Genomic DNA, 21,461 nt, shown 5'->3' with positions numbered 1-21,461 from the left:
TCTTCTTATCAAGGCCTGCCTTACTGTGGAAAGCTAATCAAACACTGAGGATGCTGTTGTCAATGACAATGGATCACAGCCCGAATTACTTACAGGCATACTGAATATTTTTGAGGAAGACGTGTGTTTTAAAAAAGGACATAAAAGCAAAAGATGGCTGAGACTGTAAAGTAGCCACTTTCTGGAAAATTCCTATGCGGATTATATTTGACCGACTACTCTTGACATTGATAGTTGTGCCTTCAGCTGCCTAGGTTCTAAAGCTCTGGAATTCTTTCCCTAAACTGCTTTGCCTCTCTCTTCTCCTTAAAATCCTGCTCTCTTTGGGCAAGCTTTTCACCTATGCTAATATCTTTTGATGGCCAAGGAAAGCGTGTTTATAATGCAGCCAAACAGGTGAAGTATCAACTTGTAAATCTTTCCAACATATGCCAATTGCAGGCATAACAGATTCCTGGTCAGCCATGTGATGGAAAGAAATCAGAACCTCCTACCATCACTATCCATAACTCCAGGCTACAACATGTAAAAGTGTATGTTGTCACACCAATTTGGACTCCCTGGGGGGTTGGATTGGCTCAGTTGGCCAGTGTGGATCAGATTGATGCCAACTACAAAGGGTTTCGCCCCTGTTCTGGCTGGGATGAACCTGCCATCTTGCCCTATCTCTATGGTGGAGGTTGCAACGCTGTGGGTCGGATCTGCCTTCGGGCAGAGAACTCAAGAAGAACGTCTTTTGAGGAGAAATACTCCAAGTGCTTCAACATTGCAAAAATCTTTGCAGTAGATAGCAAAACTTTTACCATAAGGTATGCATTACAGGAGCTGCTCAAGTTATGTCCTCAGATGGCCAGCACAGTGTTACAGAACACTGCAAAAGTAACTATACAATTACTTACTGTAATTACAATCTTTTGTGTAAAGTAAATCAGGGCATGAATTGGGTTTAACAATAAATTCCTGCTCTACTTCAGAGCTGAGAATTAAAAGCTGTTTATCGTACCTTGTAACATGGAAAGAAAAACCTTCATGAAACTGTGCTCCCTTAATCTTGATAAAGATTATTTCAAAACTTATACATTTCATATGTTTCCCACACCTCCAATTTTATATAATTGATTTGATTTATAAGGGGGAAAGATTGACTGACTTTTGAGGAGGGAGGCTTTCTTATTCATTTTTTTCTTTACACTAGTCACACTAGTGCTGTTATTTAGAGATTTGCTTAACATTTCCTCAGGTTCAAATCGCTACTTGTACAGTCATCTGGAGCAGTGCTGATTAATTTGCTCTAACTACCAAACAGATTAAAATTCACAGTGGAAAACAGACTAAAGTTCCCACTGCCTCTAAGTCCTTGGTCTCAGCTGCTAATTTATGGATAAGCCTTTCTCCACAAGGAGGCAGGAAAATTTGACGAAGAAATTTGATTCAGTCCAAAGCTCACCTGATATTGGTCCTCAGGCTTCATTAAAACTACATCGGTGAGCTGCTGGGCGTCCCCAGACAGCTTGTCACTAAAGAGACTTCCAATATCAGACCACTGCACCTGATACATTGAAAGACATGGAATTCCCACTTGCAGCATACAGTCTGCTTCCAGAGTGAAAAAACAGCATAAGATAGTCGAGACAGCAGTGAAGACGACCATTTGGGAACAGAGCAGCAGTGAATTTCTGGCCAGATCCCTTTGCACAAGAAAAAAAATCAAATGTTGCAACCTAATTGTACTAATGTTCTGTCCTGGGGGATAAAATTGGCAAATACTGTGCACACCTGGTCACATCCCCAAAGGTAATCCATTTGATTGAGAATATAATGGAGCATACTGAATGCAATAGTTAAAGCAGCTGCATACAGTACATTGCCAGGAAAACAACAATGTTTCAGCCACTTCCCAAACTGAAGGTTTTCACCTCTTCTTTCAGCTGCAACATTTTAAAGACCACAGGAGCCTAACTGAGCAAGTAGCCTCTAAGCAAGTATGATAATGGTTTAATTTCAAAGAGCATTCAATCAAACGCAGCAAAATATACTAAGATTAGGAAACAATTCAATATATAGTGACTATAATTGCATAACTCATGAGCTACATGAAAACAGATACGGACATCATCACAACTAGAGCACAGCATGCCAGTTCTTTGGTCGATTTGTCAATTAGTATTAACTCGCGCTAACTGCATTTGAATTAATATCTGCCAGCATTGGAGAAATATAACTTGTGAGTTCTACAGCAGTCCAGCTGAACAGCGCCACTTTGCACCCAGGATACTAAGGGGCAATTTAATCAAAACATCAAAGTATCCATCAAGCTTACAGCAGATCACAACAAGATATATATGCTGACTGTCCTCAATCCCCTGTTGACAAGAATATTCCACACAATAACGGCATTATGTTCTCCAAAACTGAGCTGATGAAAGACTAACTGAGACTACATGTTAAATACCACATTCAAACTCTCACAACACACTAAAGACATTTTGAAACTGATTATTGCAGTCAGATGTGCTTTATTTCCACACAACATTAAAAATTATATGTGCTCCATTAAAAAAATTTCTCTCTGTCACTGTGTAGGAACAACTACTACTTGATTCATATAGCATTTACGAGCAGCAAAACAACAACTTGCACTCTCTAGTATCTTTAACATAGCAAAATGTCCCAAGGCACTCCACAGGACTGTAAACAGATGAAAATTGACACCGGCCCAAATCATCCAAATGTGCTTACAAGGTGGGATGCGGGGGTAAAAGGCTGGGAAAGGAGACTGGGTGGGACACAGGACAGGTTACTGAAACTGTGATCAAAAAGGAGACTCGTGAAGGTACTGAACAATGTAGCAAAGCACCAGGGTTCAAGAGGAGAATTTTAGAAATCAAGGCCATGATGTTTTGACATTGCCTTTCAAGTTAAGTCAAGCTTGTGGATGGGATCTCTTATCAATTAGAGGTAATGGAACACCACCAATAATACCTTCAGAAAAAATACCAATGATTTGCCCGAAATCATGGAAAAGATGGAGCTGCTGGGGTTCAAACTTAATTACTTCGATGTCAAACCAGGAAAACAGAATTCATATTAAATTCCTTTTTTTTTTACTTGTGGTGAAATGCCTCATCCACATCACATGAAAGAAAACAGTCCTAACAAAATGACAAGATGTGCCATTTTTAATTGCAAGACTCAAAGACAGTAGCATATTATATTACAAATCTGTTTAAAATTATTTAAAGCTATCATATGATTATTTTGGTTCCAAAAGTTGTTTTTAAAGCAAAATGTTGAAGCAGAAATAAACCTTTCCAGCGCATGTGTCCTTCTAAATTAAAACATGCTGAAAAAATTACTATTAAGGCAGGGAAACCTACTTTAAAGTAAGCATTTTAATTTGCTTAATTTTTCAGTATAGTATGCTACATATTTGTAATGAAGCTTCTAAACACAGCCCAAATACAGGAGATATAAAGTAAAATATTCTGATGTACTGTAATGCCTCTCTCTTAACAAATAGAGAATTGGAACACAGCCTCTATTGTGTCCTTCACAATATGGTTCTTATAGAACCCGCAAAGAAAACACTGATGCTTCATGAATATACTGCTCACAAATGAGTGGCTATTTGATGTATACTTTGCTTTCAAGAAGTAAGGCCACGTCAGGGAGATACTGCAACTTTAGTTGTTATTGTGGTAATAATTTAGATCCATAATCTTTGTTTCACCCATTAACGTTCTACCAATTGGTCCCAAAAACCAGTTTTGTTCAGTTATCCAAAGCCTGTTATAACCCCATCCTGGGTTAATTGGCAGTAAAAGTTACAAAGTTAGTAAAGTTAAGTCTTGTAGTAAGGCCACAGCCTTGCCCAATTCCTGGTTTAGTACTAGATTTAACCACTACTCCCCCACCCAAAAAAAAACATTATTTTTCATTTTCTAAATCTGTGCTCGATAAGTATAATAAAAATGTAATAATTTATTTATTAATCCAACATTTTAGTAACATCCCTAACATTGTTATTGCTGAAGTCATAAACATCAACTAATACATGTACTGACATGAATACTAAACAGACGGTCTGAATAGACACTGCCGTGATTATCGAAAAAGGAAAAGGATTTCCTGGCATATATTTAAACTTACCAACACCGCTTTCAGTATTGAGCACCATTGTTCCAGAAATTGTGGTTCAAAATAACTTGTAAATAAAGAGTGTTTCAATGAAGGAGTTGAAGCTGAAACCTAAACTGGCAAGCATGAGATCCAAGAATTCTTAACACAGCTCTCAATAGTTAATAGCAGGTGGGGCATTCCAATACCTACATTTCATGAGCCAATCCTAAACATCCATACTACTTTGTATACTTTAACTAGCTACTGCGTAACAGCAACAAATCTCCAATTGGTTGTCAGCTAGATAGCTATGTAAGGAGGCGTTGAACTTTAATTGCAGCAAGCACCCTTGAGACAGGCACACCCTGCTCATATACAGTTGAGCTGGCGACCTTCCTGTATGTTTAAGAGAGAAATGACTCAGTGAGCTTGGCATTCTCAGGCCTGTACATGTGCTTACACAAAGGCAATTTGAGACCTGTTCCAAAAATAACACTGGCTTGGCAACATCAAATGCCAGTAGCAGCATGTAATATTTGAAGTTGCTTTTGATGCCTACAATTTCATTTTATTTAACGGAAGTGCAAAGAAATGGTTCAAAATCATTTTTTGTTTTGTCTTTTCTTTAAAACAAGATGTGATGTTAAATTACAATTTAAAACTGCACCCAAAACTACAAACCATTCCTCCAATGAACAGTGCTTGAAAACATTTTTTGTAAATTTCTGTCACTTTTAATTGAGATGAGCTTCCAACTTCACATTCATGCCATCACTAAGGCTGCCTATATCCACCTCCTCAACATTGCCCAACTTCACCTGATGAAACTCTCATTAATGCTGTTGTTACCTCTAGACTCAACTATTCCAAAACATTCCTATAGATAAAAACAAAAAAACTGCGGATGCTAGAAATCCAAAACAAAAACAGAATTACCTGGAACAACTCAGCAGGTCTGGCCAGACCTGCTGAGTTTTTCCAAAACATTCCTGGCTCATCTCCCACATTCTACTCTGTAAACTTGAGGCATTCAAAACTCTGCTGCCTGTATCTTAACTCACACAAAGTCCCATTGCCCTATCAGCCCTGTGCTCGCTGACCTACACTGGCTCCGAGCCAGGCAATGTCTCGATTTCAAAACTCTCATTCTTGTCTTAAAATCCCTCCATGGTTTCATCCCTCCCTATCTTTATAATCTCCTCCAGCCCCACAGCCCTCCAAGCTATCTGTGCTCCACTAATTCTGTCGTCTTGAGCATCCCCAACTTTAACTGATCCACCATTGGTGGTTGTGTCTTCAATTGCCTATGTGTCAAGCTCTGGAATACCTTCTCTACACCTCACCGCATCTCTATCTTGTTTTCCTCCTTTCAGGCACTCTTCAAAACTTACCTCTTGGACAAAGCTTTTGATCATCTTATCCGGCTCTGCATTGTACTTTGTTTCATGCTCCTATGAAGCGTCTTGGGTCATTCCATTACTTTAAAGGCACTATATAACTATAAGTTGTTGTTGTAAATTGTAGGCTTGCTTTTGGGAAAAAAGAGGAATTTTTGGTGTAAGACCTCTTTGACCCCCAACTGAACCTTCTACACTACATCCTTCACCAAGACTTATTCTTTCTCTAGAATATTATCTACCTCCACTGCTCCCTTCCTCACCACTGATAAAACCTTAATCCACGCTTTCACCTCAGTGAGGTTCAACTGCTTCAATGACCTCAACAACTTGCCCACCTCCAAGAACCCCAACACATTTAAAACTTTGTGATTTGTGTGCCAACCACACTAAGTCCTGTACGCCCATCACTCTTCTAATCGCCCAAATCACTGGCTCACCCTGCCTCAGGAAATCAAGCAAGATTTTCATCCTCATTTTAAAATCACAACGCAGTCACACTGCACATTATATAAATCTTTTCCAGTCTTATATTCCATTTATTCTGTTCCCTCTGTTCTCCTACCAGAAGTCAAACTCACAGTCACTACACACTGCCCTGCTTTCCTTTGAGGGATGCTATAAAAATTGAGGGATGCAATTAAAATTGAAATTCTTGCTGTACAAAAGTTTAGTTACTAATAATATACTACTCATAATAGAAAAACCATAGCATTTCAAACACACCTATATTAGCTAATAATCCAAAACTTGCTAAATTATTTTGAATAAATATAAAATTATATACCATAACATACAGTAAACAAGCCCTATGGAGAGTGCAAAAATTTCCCATTCATTTTACATCTGTGCATTACATGGACGATTTCAAAATTTCACTATTAGTGCTTTTCTCCATTTTTAATGCTCCGTTGACAAAAGAAAAATAACTGGCATTTATATTTATCTCCCAAAGTACTTTCCAGCAATTATGTACTTATATTTTGTTTTTTTTTTAAATGACATGGATCTTAAAATAGAGTAGAGTTTCAGGGAGTTACCTGTAACATGATAGGCTAGCAGAATACACGTGCAACTGGCAGATGGAATTTTGTACAGAGAATTGTGAGGTGGTGCATTTTGGTAGAACGATAGGGAGAGGCAAGAAACTTTTAATAGCACAGTTCTAAAGAGTCAGCAGGGACAGAGGTACCCTGGGGTGCATGTGCATCAAACTTTGAAAGTTACATGACATATCAAGAGAGTGGTTAGCAAAGCATATGGAATCTTGGGCTTCATAGAAGCACTGAGCACAAAAGCAGGGACGTTACACTGAAACCTTTTAAAAGCCCTGGTTAGGCCCCAAATGGAATGTTGTGTCCAGCTCTGGCCACCACACTTTAGGAAGGATGTGAAGGTGCTTGAGAAGATGCAGAAGAGATTTACCAAAATAGCTCCCGGGATGGGGAACTTAGTAGCAAGGAAAAGCTGGTGTTGTTCTCCTTGGAGCCCTGTGCTAGATTGTGATAGGTTTGGATAAGGTAGACAAGAAAAAACTGTTCCTAATAACTGATAGTATAAGGACCAGGGGCTAGAGATTTACGGTTTTGGGCAAAAGAGACAGGGTGGATGTGAGGAAGAACTTTTTACGCAAGTGGCAATGACCTAGAACTCACTGCCCACGAGGGCGGTGGAAACTGGAACAATGATTTCACAAGGAAATTAAGCACTTGAAGGAAACAACCCTGCATGGCCACAGGGATTGAGAAAGGGAGTGGGATTGACTGGATTGCTTCGCAGACAGCCAAATGGCCTCCAACTGTGCTGTAAATCATTCTATGACTTCTTTAACTGCAGCCATTGTTTTAATATATGAAACACGACCGTCAATTTGCCCCCAACAAAGCCTGCAACAAACAAGGAGATAAATTACCAGGTAATCTGTTTTTGGTATTGTTGGTTGGGATAAATGCTGGCCAGGGTATTGAAAGAATCCCATTCTTCTTCAAAGAATGCAATGAGAATTTTTTAATATTGACCTGAAGGCAAAAAGGCCAGCAGCTTAAGCTCCCATCCAAAAAAAGATACTTCTGATACTGCAGCAGCTCCTCAGTAGTGTCTGCTGAGATTGCTGGAGAGAGTCTGGAACCCATATTTTTCTGTATCAGGTGAAAGTTTGCCAAGTGAGCCAAGGATGCCCTTTGATGAACATGTGAAGCTGTGAAACAGCCCTTTTTTTTAATGTAACATCATATGTGGCAACAATTCGATGAGAGATGGTTTTCATTAAAATCACAATTTCACCTCCCAGTGTAACAAGTTGGATCGAAAACTTTGCTCTATATTGGTCTAGAAAATTATATCTCCTCTTAATGTGTCTTCGAGCTAACAAAGTTTCAGTCCATAGGATTGCATGGGACAATATGCGATACAAATGATCTATTTGCCTGATATAAAAGACATTTGAAATTCAATGGCATTACCATCACTGAATCCCCCACTATCAACATCCTGTGGGTCATCATTGACCAGAAACTGAACTGGACTTGCCATATAAATACTGTGGCTACAAAATCAGGTCAGAGGCTAGGAATCCTGTGGTGAGTAATTCACCTCCAGACTCCTCAAAGCCTGTCCATCACCTACAAGGCACAAGTCAGAAGCCTGATGAAATACTCTCCACTTGCCTGGATGAGCACAGCTCCCACAATATTCAAGAAGCTTGACCCCATCCAGTACAAAGCAGCCTGCTTGATTGGCACCCCATCCACAAACATTCACTCCCTCCACCACTGACGCACAGTGGCAGGAGTGTGTCCCATCTACAAGATACACTGCAGGAACTCACCAAGGCTCCTTAGACAACACCTTCCAAACCCACAGCCGCTACCATCTAAAAGGACAATGGCAGTAAATACATGGAAACTCACAACATGGAAGTTCCCCTCCAAGCCACTCACCATCCTGACTTGCAAATATATCGCTGTTCCTTCACTGTCACGGGGTCAAGATCCTGGAAGCCCCTCCTAATCAGTACTGTGGGTGTACCTAGGCCACATGGATGGAAGCAATTCAAGATGGTAGCTCTCCACCATCTTCTCGAGGGCAATAAATGCTGGCCCCTAGCCAGCGACGGCCACATCCCATGAAAGAATAAAAATAACAACCCTTGTTGCAGAATCCCAAACTACAACTAAAATTCCATGGGCTGGATTTTACAGGCTTCCGCCAGGCATGTTTTCAGTGGGGTGGAGGCACGTAAAATACTAAGGGTGAAATGTCCACCACCCCCCGAGCTGTCCCCATAACATGGCAGCTGGCAGGTGCCAAAAATCGGCAGCCTGCTCACCATATTTAAATAAATAATTAAGGGTCAATTGAGCTAATTAACAATTCTATTGGCCTGTATAATATGCTGCTCAAGCCATAACATGGTTGGTGTGGCAGGCTGGCAAGAGTGGACAGGCCATTTTTTAAGAAGTAATTTGCAAAAGCAGGAAGGGGGAACATCATTGGTGGAGGTGCCCTTCATGTATCAGCGCACCCTCCCCCACCACCAGGATTTTACCACTCTCCCCCAGCCTAGCCTGACCTCCAAAACTCCCACACCCCCACCCCCTCTCAGGGCTGCCCAATCCCTTACTGTCCAAGACCCCTGATTTACCTGGGTCTGGATGCCTTGGCTACTATCCTTGTGGGCAGACTTGCCGTCCCATCAGCGGCCATTCCTCAGTTCTGGCGCTGCTGGGACTGCAAGAGCTGCCGGCCAATCTCCAGTGCTGGAAATCCTCCCACTGAGGGGCACAAGTCTCATTCTCAGTCTGTTTAGCTCCGTATCTAGCATTTTTCTTCTTTTTCAGAAAACTTGAGTATATCATGTTGCCTCGCATTCACTTCAATAAGTCACAGGTGAGCCAAAACATTTGACAATTGTACACTAAATAACGAAATCCAACTTACTCATCTCTCATCAAAAATCTGTATCTTTGCTCCTAACACTATTCCTCAGTACTATATTTTGGTATCATTCTAGTATTTGCAGTTTTTATTGTTATTACTGTTGATTTATTCAGCTTTCTATGCATTAGCTGTCATGCCAAAGATCTGCTGAATCTACTGTGTTAATATCCTGACTTAGAGCAAAATGAGGCAAAAATTAGATAATGAATAATAGCTTACCATGAATCAAGTTGAAAGGCTGCAACTTAATAACAGGGGTTCAGACAATCTCAATCTGCATGCAAAGCTCAGTTTGAGAAATTATTTTGCTAGAAATTAAATTTTTTTTTCACTGAGTCTGATTTTTTTATAATAAACTTCTGTAAATTACTCATGGGAAAGTGGCCATGATTGGAGGAACTTTGGTGCAGTTGCATAATGCTGAATGATGACGGAAACACATGTCTGAGCATTGGAAACGAGAAATGATGTTCACATTTAAAGACACAGACCTTTTTAACAAAGATCAGAAGGAAAGTTAGGCAACTCCCTTTACAAAGCTGATCGAAGCAAAGGCAGAAGGGACATCAGGATAGAGATCACAGAGTAGATTTTAAACGTTCCGCACTATGTGATAAACTTGGCATTGCAGGCCAGCTGTTCATTACTCACCCAACCCAATTTTCCTTTCAACTGAAATCTTGTGGAGGCCAGCATGGTGAAAGGTAAGGTTAAAAGGTTTCCTATTATTGTTGAGAGAAGGACCAAGAGCAGAAGCACAATGAGTGTTCAGAGTGTGATCAACTACAAACTAGTGGGAACCCCAAAAAGACAAAAAGGAAAGCTTCTATAGCTAGAGCAATAGCTACAGAGTCAGAAAAACTAAGTATTTGTTCAACATATCCTGTGAATAGCAGTATAGCTTGTGTCCATTCATTCAACTTTCACATTTCAAAACATTATTCACAGCCTCACGGATGATTTTGTAAATCATTTAGCACATTCCACCATTTAAAGCATTGCAAATGCTACACTCTTGTTCAAAAAAGGATGAAAGGATACATCTACAACTACAGACCAGTCAACTTTCAGAAATGATAACCTAGTATAAATTTTAACAGTCACTTGGAGAAGTCACAAATCTGGATTATTTAAGACAAGCCAGCATTGATTAATTAAAGGAAAATCATGTTTAACAAACTTGATTGAGTTTTTGATAAGGCAACATAGAGGATTGAAGAGGGTCATGTGATTTGTGTGTACATGGAGTCCCATAAGTCATTTGATGAAGTGCCAAATAACTGGCTTATCAGCAAAGGCCGGAATTTTCTGGCTCCATTGGTGTCGGACATCATGGCGGACGAGGGGGGAACAGTATAGTAAGTAGGCCACAAATCGGTTTTACACCTTTGTGAAACCAGTTTGCGATCATCTGCACCACACGTCAATGGAAACACATCGGGAACGTAATTTTAATACATTAGTATCTAATTATATAAGCCTTGCTCACAGGAATCATTCCTCCACATCAAATTTACCGCCAGCGTGACTTCAGAACGACATGCTTCACGACTACCTTGAAAATGCGTGCATCTAGCAACTTGAACTTTGTGGGGAACTTGGAGGTGAATGCACACAGCCTTGCGCAGCACTCACATCCCCGTATACGCTTGTGAGGGGCACAGGCAAGTCGCTTTCTCCCAGCCTACTTTCGCTGCGGTGCAGAGGCAAGGGCTCCAGTGTGGGTCAAGCCGGGTGGGGGGGGGGGGGGGCGGTGTGGGTGCAGCAAGGCAGCACAGACTGAAGGAAATAGGAAGTATACAAGCACATGCTGGAGTTGGTGGAGGAAGGCGGGGGAGGAGGTTGATGAGGGAAGCACTTGAAAAAGCTTGTCAAAAGTGAGCAATCTTCCACAGCTGAGACCGTTCAGCTGCAACTCCATTGACATGCTTGGAGATGGGCCTTGGAAGCTTTCCTGCCCACTCAAGCAACACAAAAGCATGAAAGTGTCACCAAATGCTCCTGCACTTTTCACCCCTCGGGTGCAGACTACAAATTGATGTGCATTCTCGGGAGCCGCAGAGCAATTGGCCGACAGTGCAAGTTGTACAATCCCCTTGGCCATGGTGCAGTCACTGGTGGAGGCACTCACAGCCTCTTGCAATTTCTTTAAGGTTTGGACCAGCAATGGTTCAACCCAACAGTGCAGCATTCAAGTGCGGGTTAGGAGAATGCCTGCGCCTGAGCTAAGGGCACAGCATGGAGTCCAATGGCTGAAGTTGCCATCAATCGGTCAAGTGGGGTGGGGCGGAGGTGGGTGGAGTTTCAGACAGACATGAAGCGCACTACACACTGGCCGAAGAAAAAGGCGACAGAGACACCTGGCTCGGCAATGGGAGGAGCACCTCCCTCAAGATGAAGGAGCAGAAGAGCCTGCTGCACCCACAGCTGAAGATCCACAGAGAGCCGTCGCTCAGAGGCACCTCGCTAGACCCAAGGTCGAGAGATGGCGTTGGTTATTCCTGCAGATGACTGAGAACCAGTGTCGCTAAAGACTGCGCATGTCTAGGGAACTGGTCAGTGACATATGCCACCTGCTTCAAGATCTGGCGCCACAGTGACTTGGAGGACATCCAATGTCAGTGACCATGAAAGTGACTGTGGCACACAATTCTTAATCCAGTGGCTCCTTCCACAGCTCCACAGGTGACTTGTGCAGGATCTTGCAAGTCTCCATGCACAAGTATAACCAGGTGGTCACGGGTGCCATTTTCCTGAAGGCACAGAACTTTGAGCATTATGCCCGGGATTAAGAAAGCCAGAAAGCGAGAGCGCTTGGATTTGCACAGATCACTGATTTCCACATGTGCAGGGTGCCATCGACTGCACTCACATGGCACTTAGATCTCCATGACAACAAGCAGTCAACTACGTCAACAGCAAGGGCTTCCACTTGCTGAATGTTCAGCTGGTGTGCGACCACCACAAACACATCGTACAGGCCTGCGTCTGGGTCCCAGGGAACGGCCACATGTATGGGATGAGGGCACGTTCCATAGGGCAGATGAAGATGTGTGTGAGAGAGAGTGAATGGTGATGTCCCTTGAGCTGGCAGTGAGTGAGATCCCTGTGGGTGTGGGCTGGGTCTGTGAGTGTGTGAGTTGAGAGTGATGAGAAGAGTGACTTATCTGGTGGAATGGAGAAGATCATTCATCCTCTTTCGGCACTGGGTAGCTGTCCTCTTTTGCAGGGTGTTGACGCTGACCATCGCTGCCACCACCTTGCATGCTGGATTGATGACCTTGCTTGCTGGTCTTCGCCCAGAGTCGAGGTAGAAGACTTCAAAGCAGCCCTCCATAGCATCCAGTAGGTGCCTGAGGGAGACTTGGCTAAATTTGAGGGCAGCATGTTTGCTCCCTTTAGCAGTCATGACTTTGCAGCAGCCTCCGGTCCCTTAGAGAGTATTAGCTCTGTGCAGGTATGCCCTTTAAATATGGCATCCAGATTACTGAAGGCCTGAGGTGACGGCGGGGCAGGTGATCAGAGACCGCTCCTCTAGCAAACTGGCGTGTTTCCCGGGAATACATTATTAATGAGGCGGGATGCGCCGGGAATGGGATGATTTGGCATGAAAACCCGCCACTGTGGCCAGCGGGTAAAACGTCTTTTCTCCCACCTACTACCGCACTTTGTGCAAATCTGGGATGATTCCGCCCAAAGTCAAAGGCCACGGAATAAAAGTGGCGGTGACAGCGTGGATACAATGTTAACTGAGTGACAGGAAACAGAAAAAAACCACAGGATAAATGAGAGAGATTAAAAGATACAATGCAAACATTGTAACAGGGGGTTTCCAATTCAAACACAGACTGGGCAGGAGGTGGGTGAAGTGAATTTTGCATCTGCCACATTGGTTAAGTGCTTCCTCTGCTCAAACTTTCAGGGCAGTCTCATTATAATTTTAACAATGGGTTCACAGCATAAACAACGGCAGAAATTCAGAGCACTCTGAAGTTGGGGGCAGGATTTTCTACGTTGATTTCTAGCCCTGCAGCAGCACCTCAAAGTGAAAGCATTTTTGTAACTGAATTATTTCTATATTTTTAAATTGGAAGGCAGGGTGGACTGCATGAGCTTCAGGGCTTCATTTCCACTGCTGGAGTTGGAGAGGGAGGCCAGGAGTGGGTAGCAGATGTGACTCTGCAGAGCCATAGTCACTGTTTGAAATGGCTTGCCCAGGGACACAAACTGATCAGGAAAACACCATAAAATGAGGAGCAGGAGCTCATTGTGCCAATGATGCTTGGATTTTGTGCAACTCTGCCACAATTTCTGCTGCTGTCAGGGAATGTGAAGCAAGTTGCTTACAGGGGCAAACAAAGCATCATTCACCTGCTTGACACAGCTGCATCCTGCAAACTGAGTTGCTCGTGTCGCTTTTGATAAGCTGAAAAAAATGAGAGATAAGAGTTCAGGGTGGAAGTCCCCTCGACAGCCAGTGGCAATGCCATGTCAATTGAAGCTCACACTTGTTTGCAGCAGAAGCTTGGTAGCCATGTCCCACCCAATCCGAAATGTGTACATCATGCATTAGGAGCAGAGGTCTGGTGAGTTTGTGTTTTGCCCCAGTTTCTAGCCCTAATGATATATTCATGCCATCTTAGGTGGCACAATCAGGAAATCAGTACTTGAGTCTCCTTCATCACAGTTCAAATGGAATCACCTCTGAACAGATAATTATCAATAATTGTCAAGCATTTTGCTCGCAAATTTTGCATTTAAGTGGGAAAAAGTTAAAACAGTTTGTCATTTACAAATAAACTTCATGCCAATCACCCAATTCCACGTGAGCAGATCCTTGTTTTTATAGTAAAATATAGCTTCAAAAATCACACTCAAATAATGGCATCTAAGCTCAAACTTCACTACATCTGAATTAAAGATTTATCTGTGTCATCGGTGTAATGAATTTTACAAAACTGAGAAATAAATCAGCATTTTTATCAAGCTTTGAAACAATCGGACATCTAGGTAACATGTCAATATCCGATATTGTTCAAATTTCTTTGTTGCAAAACACTTGCATTATTTTAGAAAATGGCAAACTCGGCTCATCACTCAGTTTTAAGTCCTACTTTAAGCTGCGCCACTTAACGCCATTCCACTTTAACATAATTCATTCTTTAGGATCTATTGTTCCGATTTGCATCACCATTTCCAGCTTTACATCATCTTACTCTAGGCCCAACCACCCCCCAGACGCGCTGCACTCTGGGTCAGCCACTGCTACGTTCTGTTGTTGGGGCTGCCATCATAGTCACTGGAGGCCTAGGATGTGGGGAGAGAGCAAGGCCGGAGATCCAAGGGCAGGAGCATAGGACAGGAATGGGAAGCTGCCAGCCATCGACTGAATTGCCTTAAAGTTCATTTTTAAAATCACATATTGGTGTCCATCTTTTATAAAAACAAGAACGTATTTGAGTCACCACAAAGTATATTGAGAGAATATATGCACAATGTTATCCTAGTTATAATTATCTAATACATTTGACCAAATGATAAAACAATTCTAATGTCCTTTAGTACAATAAACATTACAGCCTTGGTTCAAACATGGACGAAACAGCTGAACTCCAGAAGTGAGGTAAGAATGACTGCCCTTGGCATCAAGGCTGCATTTGACTGAGTGTGGCATCAAGGAGTCCCAGCAAAACTGGGATCAATGGGAATCAGGGGGAAAGCTCTCCACTGGTTGGAGTCATACCTACCACAAAGGAAAATGGTTGTGGCTGTTGGAGACCAGTCATCTCAGCTCCAGGACATCACTGCAAGAATTCCTCAGGGTAGTGTCCTCGGCCCAACCATCTTTAGCTGCTTCATCAATGACCTTCCTTCCATCATAAGCTCAGAAGTGGGGATGTTCGCTGATGATTGCACAAGTCTCAGCATCATTTGCGACTCCTCAGATACTGAAGCAGTCTATGTCCAAATGCAGCCAGACCTGGACAATATCGAGGCTTGGGCTGACAAGTGGCAAGTAATATTCACGCCATACAAGTGCCAGACAATGACCATTTCCACCAAGAATCTAACCATTGTTCCTTGACGTTCAATGGCATTACTATCACTGAATTCCCCACTATCAACATCCTGGGGCTTACCATTGTCCAGAAACTGAACTGGACTACCCATATGAATACTGTGGCTATAAGGACAGGTCAGAGGTTAGGAATCCTGCAACAAATAACCCACCTCCTGAATCCCCAAAGCCTGTCCACCATCAGGCACAAGTCTGGAATGTGATGAAATACTTCCCACTTCCCTGGGTGAGTGCAGCTCCCACAACACAAGAGGCTTGACACCATCCAGGACAAAGCAGCCCGCTTGTTTGGCACACCTACAAACATTTACTCCCTCCATCACCAATGCATAGTAGCAGCAGTGTGTACCATCTACAAGGTGTACTGCAGGAATTCACTAAGGCTCCTTAGGCAGCATTTGAAGAACCAATTAAAAAAAATATCACCCCAATTTCTTATTTTCCTCAAAACATATAGCTGTATTTAAATATGTAATTTGTTATGACTCTTAACTCAAGATCCTTATTTTCTGCTATAATTGAGAGGCAACCATTATAAAACACAGTTAATAGTGAAACTTCCCATTTAATCTGGAGTTAAAGGGAGCTGGCTATGCACTTAAGAACACAAGAATTAGAAGCCTTTCTGCCCCTTCAGCCTTCTCCGCCATTCAATATGATCATGGCTGATCATAGCCTCAACTCCACTTTCCTGCCAGCCCCCTATAACCCTTAACTTCCCTGTAAATCAAAAACATATCCAACTCCACCCTGATTCAATGACCCCAGCTTCCACTGCTGTCTGGAGATGGGAATTCCATAGCTTGATGGCCCTCTGAGGGAAATAATTCCTCCTCAACTCAGTCTTAAATGGGAGACCCCTAATTTTTAAACTGTGCCCCCTAGTTCTAGACTCCCCACAAGGGAAACATCTTCTCAACATCCACCTGTCAAGTCCCCTTAGGATCTTATATAGTTCAATAAAATCACCTTCCATTTTTCTAAATTCCAACGGGTATAGGTCCAACCTGCTCAAACGTTCCTCATAAGGTAACTCCTTCATCCCAGCAATCAGTTCAGTGAACCTTCACTGAGCTGCTTCTAATGCAATTATATGCTTTCTTAAGTAAGGAAACTAGAACTGTATACAGTACTCCAGATGCAGTCTCACTAAGGCCTTGTACAGCTGTAGCAAGACTTCCTATTCAATTCCCCTTCCGATAAACACCATCATTCAGTTTTCTTTCCTGCGTATGCCCTTTAACTGCTGTTCACAGAATTGTTATAGCGCAGGGGGGCTTTCGGCCCATCATGTCTGCACTGGCTCTCCAAGTGATTAGTTCACTTAGTGCCACTCTCCTGCCTTCTCCATGTAATCTGCACATTCTTCATTTTCAGATAACAGTCTCACTCCTTTTTGAATGCTTCAGTTGAACCTGCCTCCACCATACTCTCAGGCAATGCATTTCAGAACCACATATTGCATTAAAAAGTTTTTCCTCATGTTGCTTTTGCTTCTTTTGCCAATTGCCTTAAATCTGTGTCCCTTCAGTCTCGATCTTTTCACAAGAGGGAACAAACAGTTTCTCTTTATCTCCTCTGTCCAGACCCCTCATGACTTTGAATGCCTCTATCAAATCTCCTCTCAGCCTTCTTTTCTCCCAGGAAAACAGTTCTAACTTCTCCAGTCTATCTTCAAAACCAAAGTTCATCACCTTGGAACTGTTCCCGTGAATTTTTTCTGCGCTCTCTCCAATGCCTTCACATCCTCCCTAAAGTGCAGTGCCCAGAATTAGACACAATACTCCAGCTGAAGCTGAATTATTCTCTTATACAAATTCAACATAATCTCCTTGCTCTTGTACTCTATGCCCCCATTAATAAAACCTAAGCTACTGTATGCTTTATTAACTGCTCAACCTGCCCTGCCACCTTCAATGACTTATGCACATATGTTGAAGCATAGTGTGGGAACAGACATTTTACACAGGGTTCTTTCAGCTGGAACATCATCAGTTCTACTTCAGTCACATGAACCATAAATGCCCCATAGCTCCACTATTCCTATTCATGTCATTTCTGGATAAGGCCTTTATAATATCACTTCGGGTGCAGCTGCCAAATTATCTGCTTCCAAGGTTCACCTAACCAGTTCTGAATCACAGAATATGGAAACAAGGGAAGATACCAAGGAGTGTACAAAAATCTCCCTTTACTGTATAACATTTAGGATTACGGTGCAGTTCAGCAGAATCTGTTTTTTGTTTAATTGAGTTCACTTATCATTCTAGGCTGTTCTTGTAGTTTAAACTCCCAAAATGATAATGCAAATTCCTAGGAGAAGATTATAAAAAGATATACAGCAGTATAATTCCTCAGGCTGTCCTCCCTTGCCATTCATGTATTAGCACAACTGGGGCCCAGAAATGTGAAGAGTAGAAACAATTTTAATGCCTTCATATTGCAAACAGAAGGACAAGTAAAGTTGTTTCTTGCTCTCTGTCCACTTAATCTAATTTCTAAAGGACCATCATTTCACCTCATTAAAATTCTAACAAGACTTGAAGCTTTCATTTGCATTTGTGGAATACATCACTTCCAAGCGAATGCATTTTTGTTGTCTATTTCCAGGGGATCCCTTCATTATATACAAGCAATGGGCATTTACTTTTCAAGAATGGAATCTGCTGAGAATGCCTTTTCACAGAGAAACCAATGTTAATAACACACAATCTTTAGACCAGAACAGCACTTCAGATCGTCTCTACTATAGTACTCCCAAAGACCCAATGGTGAATTTAACTAAATTGCCTTAACTCTCTGTAATGTACAAGAATGATTTAGCTCTGCTGCCTCTACCACAGAAATTATAACGTTTTCAAAACCAAATCCCAAGAAAGTTGTGCCTTGCAACCCCTTGAGAATTATGACAGCACTTTAGCAACAAGGCAAGCATAATGATATGGAAAGGAATTTGATGTAAAGGTGAAATACTACTAATGGATTATTGCTTCTGTTGTACATTTAATAATATAAATTTTGTACATAATAAAATTAATTTTCAAAAATAAATTCTGCAAGCTTAACAAAGACCATTTGTAATTCACTTTAGGAGGAAAGGACAGTTTCCATTTATATTATCCCAAATTAAATCCATCAAAAGCATGGCTTACTTTAAAGTGCAGTGATTGTTAATATGTAGGCAAACGTGACAGCTATTTCATGCACATGGCCTTTCAACAAGCAAATAAGATGGATGATCATCCAACCTGGTTTTGGCATTTTTGATTGGGATCCTGGGATAACTCCGATTTTTCCAATTGTGTCATTGTATCTACAACATTAGCCCAAGTATTGGGGTCTTGATTAATTGTGTCTACCACAACAATCCATCATTTTCTCAGTACTGCACCAAAACATTAAACTAGATATACAATAGCTCAGCTGTACAGGAGGAAGATGGGAATAGGGGAATAGTGATAGGGAATTCTATAGCTTGGGAACCAGACAGATGCTTATGCAGCTGCAGACTTGAATCCAGGATAGTATGTTGCCTCACTGCTGCTAGGGTCAAGGATGTCACTGAGCGACTGCAGAGCACTCTTAAGGGAGATGGTGAACAGCCAATGGTCGGAGTCCATGTCGGTACCACCAACATAGATAGAAAGAGGCATGAAGCCCTGCAGGCAGATATAGGGAGCTATGAAAGAAATGTGCAAGCAAGGCCTCGGAGGTAGTAATTTCAGGATTACTCCCAGTGTCACACGCTAGTGATATGGAAATAGGAGGATACAGCAGTTGAATACATGACCAGAGAAATGGTGCAGGACGATATGCTTTAGATTCCTGGGACTTTGAGACCAGTTTTAGGAAAGATTGGACCTGTACAGGGTTCCACCAGAACAGAGCTGGGACCAATGTCCTTGCGAGGCAGTTAAATAGTGCTTTTGGAGAAGGTTTAAACTAATTTAGCAGGGGTCAGGAACCAGAAGACAACATTAGAGAAGAAAAAGCAATGTGCATTAAGAATTTAGAGACAAATAATATTAGGAGTAAGAAATGATAAGGTTTTAGGGTTGGTTCAGAGTAAGAGGGAATGCAATAAGGTCTAAAATTGGCTTACAGTCCCGGCATGTGAATGCAAGGAATGTGAAAAATAAGGTTGGTGAGCTGCAAGTTCAGGTAGCCATGTGGGAGTATGATGTGGTAATAATAGAGACCTTGCTCAAAAGAGGGTAGAACTGGGTACTAAATATTCCTAGGTACAAGCTTTGAGAAAAGATTGGGGGAGAAAAAGGGAGAGGAGGTGGGTGGCAGTATTAAGCATCATATTACAGTGCTGGCGGCAGGGCAAGTGGTGCTGGTCTTTATAAATAGAGGCATAGGTAACAAAAAACAAGTAAGTTATGATAAATCTTTATGAACTACTGGATTGACCTCAACTGGGCACCACACTTTAGCAGAGATGTGAAGGGACTGGAGAGGATGCTGAAAGGATTTTCAAGAATGGTTCCAGGGATTAGGTATTTCAGATACAAGCATAGATTCAAGAAGCTGGGGCTGTTCTCCTTGTAGAAGAAAAGGCTGAGAGGAGATCTGATCAAAGTGTTTGTAAGGAATGGTACTTTTCAGAATATTATACAATTCTTAAGAGTTAGTAGGCCTAGCATGATGCCTCCTAGCAGAAAAGTTGTTTCTCTTCTCTCCTGAAAAACACAGAGTCCCTAGAAATGTCAAGTTCTCCTGGTGCAGGCTTCTATGTTGGCATTCCTAAATTGGTAGGACAGAGTCTTGTTCCCTCTTATTTATACAAGTGTCTAGTAAATACTAACAAATGGCTCCCAGCATGGGGTAAACTAAAAGGTGATCTTGAGCCAAATGCTGGACAAGGGGGAGGTGACCCCAACTGCTGACGCCTTGGGTACTCGCCCTGCAGTCATTGGCCATAGCTATTCAAACAACTGATGGACATAGGGTAAACAACCAGCCCCAGAAATAAAATATATTAACGGTTATTCAAAGGCAGGAGGTAGTCCTCATCAGGCAGCTGCCTTCAGATAGAGGAAGACAGGGGGAGGGGCTGGGGGGAGGCTGCCGGCACAAGCTGCAGAGTTCAGCACTTACTATGCGGCATCCGTCTGTTTGACCTCCAGGATAAGTGAACCAGTCTCACCTGTCACTGCTCGTAAGTTTTCCCTCTCCATTTAGCTTATGTATCATATCTAAACTGTCACTTCTCAATAAACTACCTTAGAATCTTGAGGTCTCAACTGCCTATCTGTGACCCAAGAACCAAATCTTGAATGTTCAAAATCATGAGTCTAAATAGAGCAGATCGGGAGAAACTGTTCCTATTGGCAGAAGGGCAAAAACCAGAGGGCAGCCATTTAAGGTAAAAAAACAAAAACAGAATTACCTGGAAAAACTCAGCAGGTCTGGCAGACCTGGTTTTACCCATTTAAGGTGACTGGCAGAAATATGAGAGGTGACATGAGGAAATTTTTTTTATATGTAACTAGTGTTTGGGATCCAGAAAGCATTCCATGAGAACGTGATGGAAGCAGGTTCAATCGCAGCTTTCAAAAGGATGATTATTTGAAATGAAAAAATTCTCAGGGCTATGGGGAAAAGGCAGGCGAGTTGGACTAGGTGGACAGCGCTTACAGAGAACCCGATTGGACAGAACAGGTCAAATGGCCTACTCCTGTGCCATAACTAACTTACAATTCTATGATCAAGTCCTGGAAGAAAACGTAAACCCTTTGACCGAGAGGTGACAAGACCCAGAAGTGACAAAAGAGAACTTAACAATGCAATGTCAAGGTGGTAGCACACTTGTCTAAATATTGTTGAAATTCTATACCTTCATCTTTACATCTTGCAATTAATTTGAAGTATTCTAAATTCTCAGATGACCTCGGATGTAGCGCCAAAGCCTACAGAAAAGG

The 21,461-nt window shown here is 42.0% G+C and overlaps 1 protein-coding gene across 3 annotated transcripts in view; it reads right to left on the bottom strand.

Moving 5' to 3' along the window:
* The window catches only part of cyth1b (cytohesin 1b), a 231,499-nt gene that overhangs the window by 115,478 nt on the left and 94,560 nt on the right, over positions 1 to 21,461 (bottom strand). The window contains exon 1 of one of the 3 annotated variants that reach the window (XM_041216749.1): positions 4,150 to 4,359. The exons of the other annotated variants lie outside the window; for them this stretch is intronic. Within the exon in view, the coding sequence (XP_041072683.1) occupies positions 4,150 to 4,177 (28 nt within the window). The 5' untranslated portion in view covers positions 4,178 to 4,359. Of the gene's footprint in view, positions 1 to 4,149; positions 4,360 to 21,461 lie in introns of those variants that run through there. 3 annotated transcript variants of the gene reach the window in all.

The sequence above is a fragment of the Carcharodon carcharias genome, chromosome 22 (genome assembly GCF_017639515.1).
Source record: "Carcharodon carcharias isolate sCarCar2 chromosome 22, sCarCar2.pri, whole genome shotgun sequence".
NCBI lineage: Eukaryota > Metazoa > Chordata > Chondrichthyes > Lamniformes > Lamnidae > Carcharodon > Carcharodon carcharias.
The sequence above is the reverse complement of the archived record's forward strand: the minus strand, read 5'-3'. Positions and strand labels throughout refer to the sequence as shown.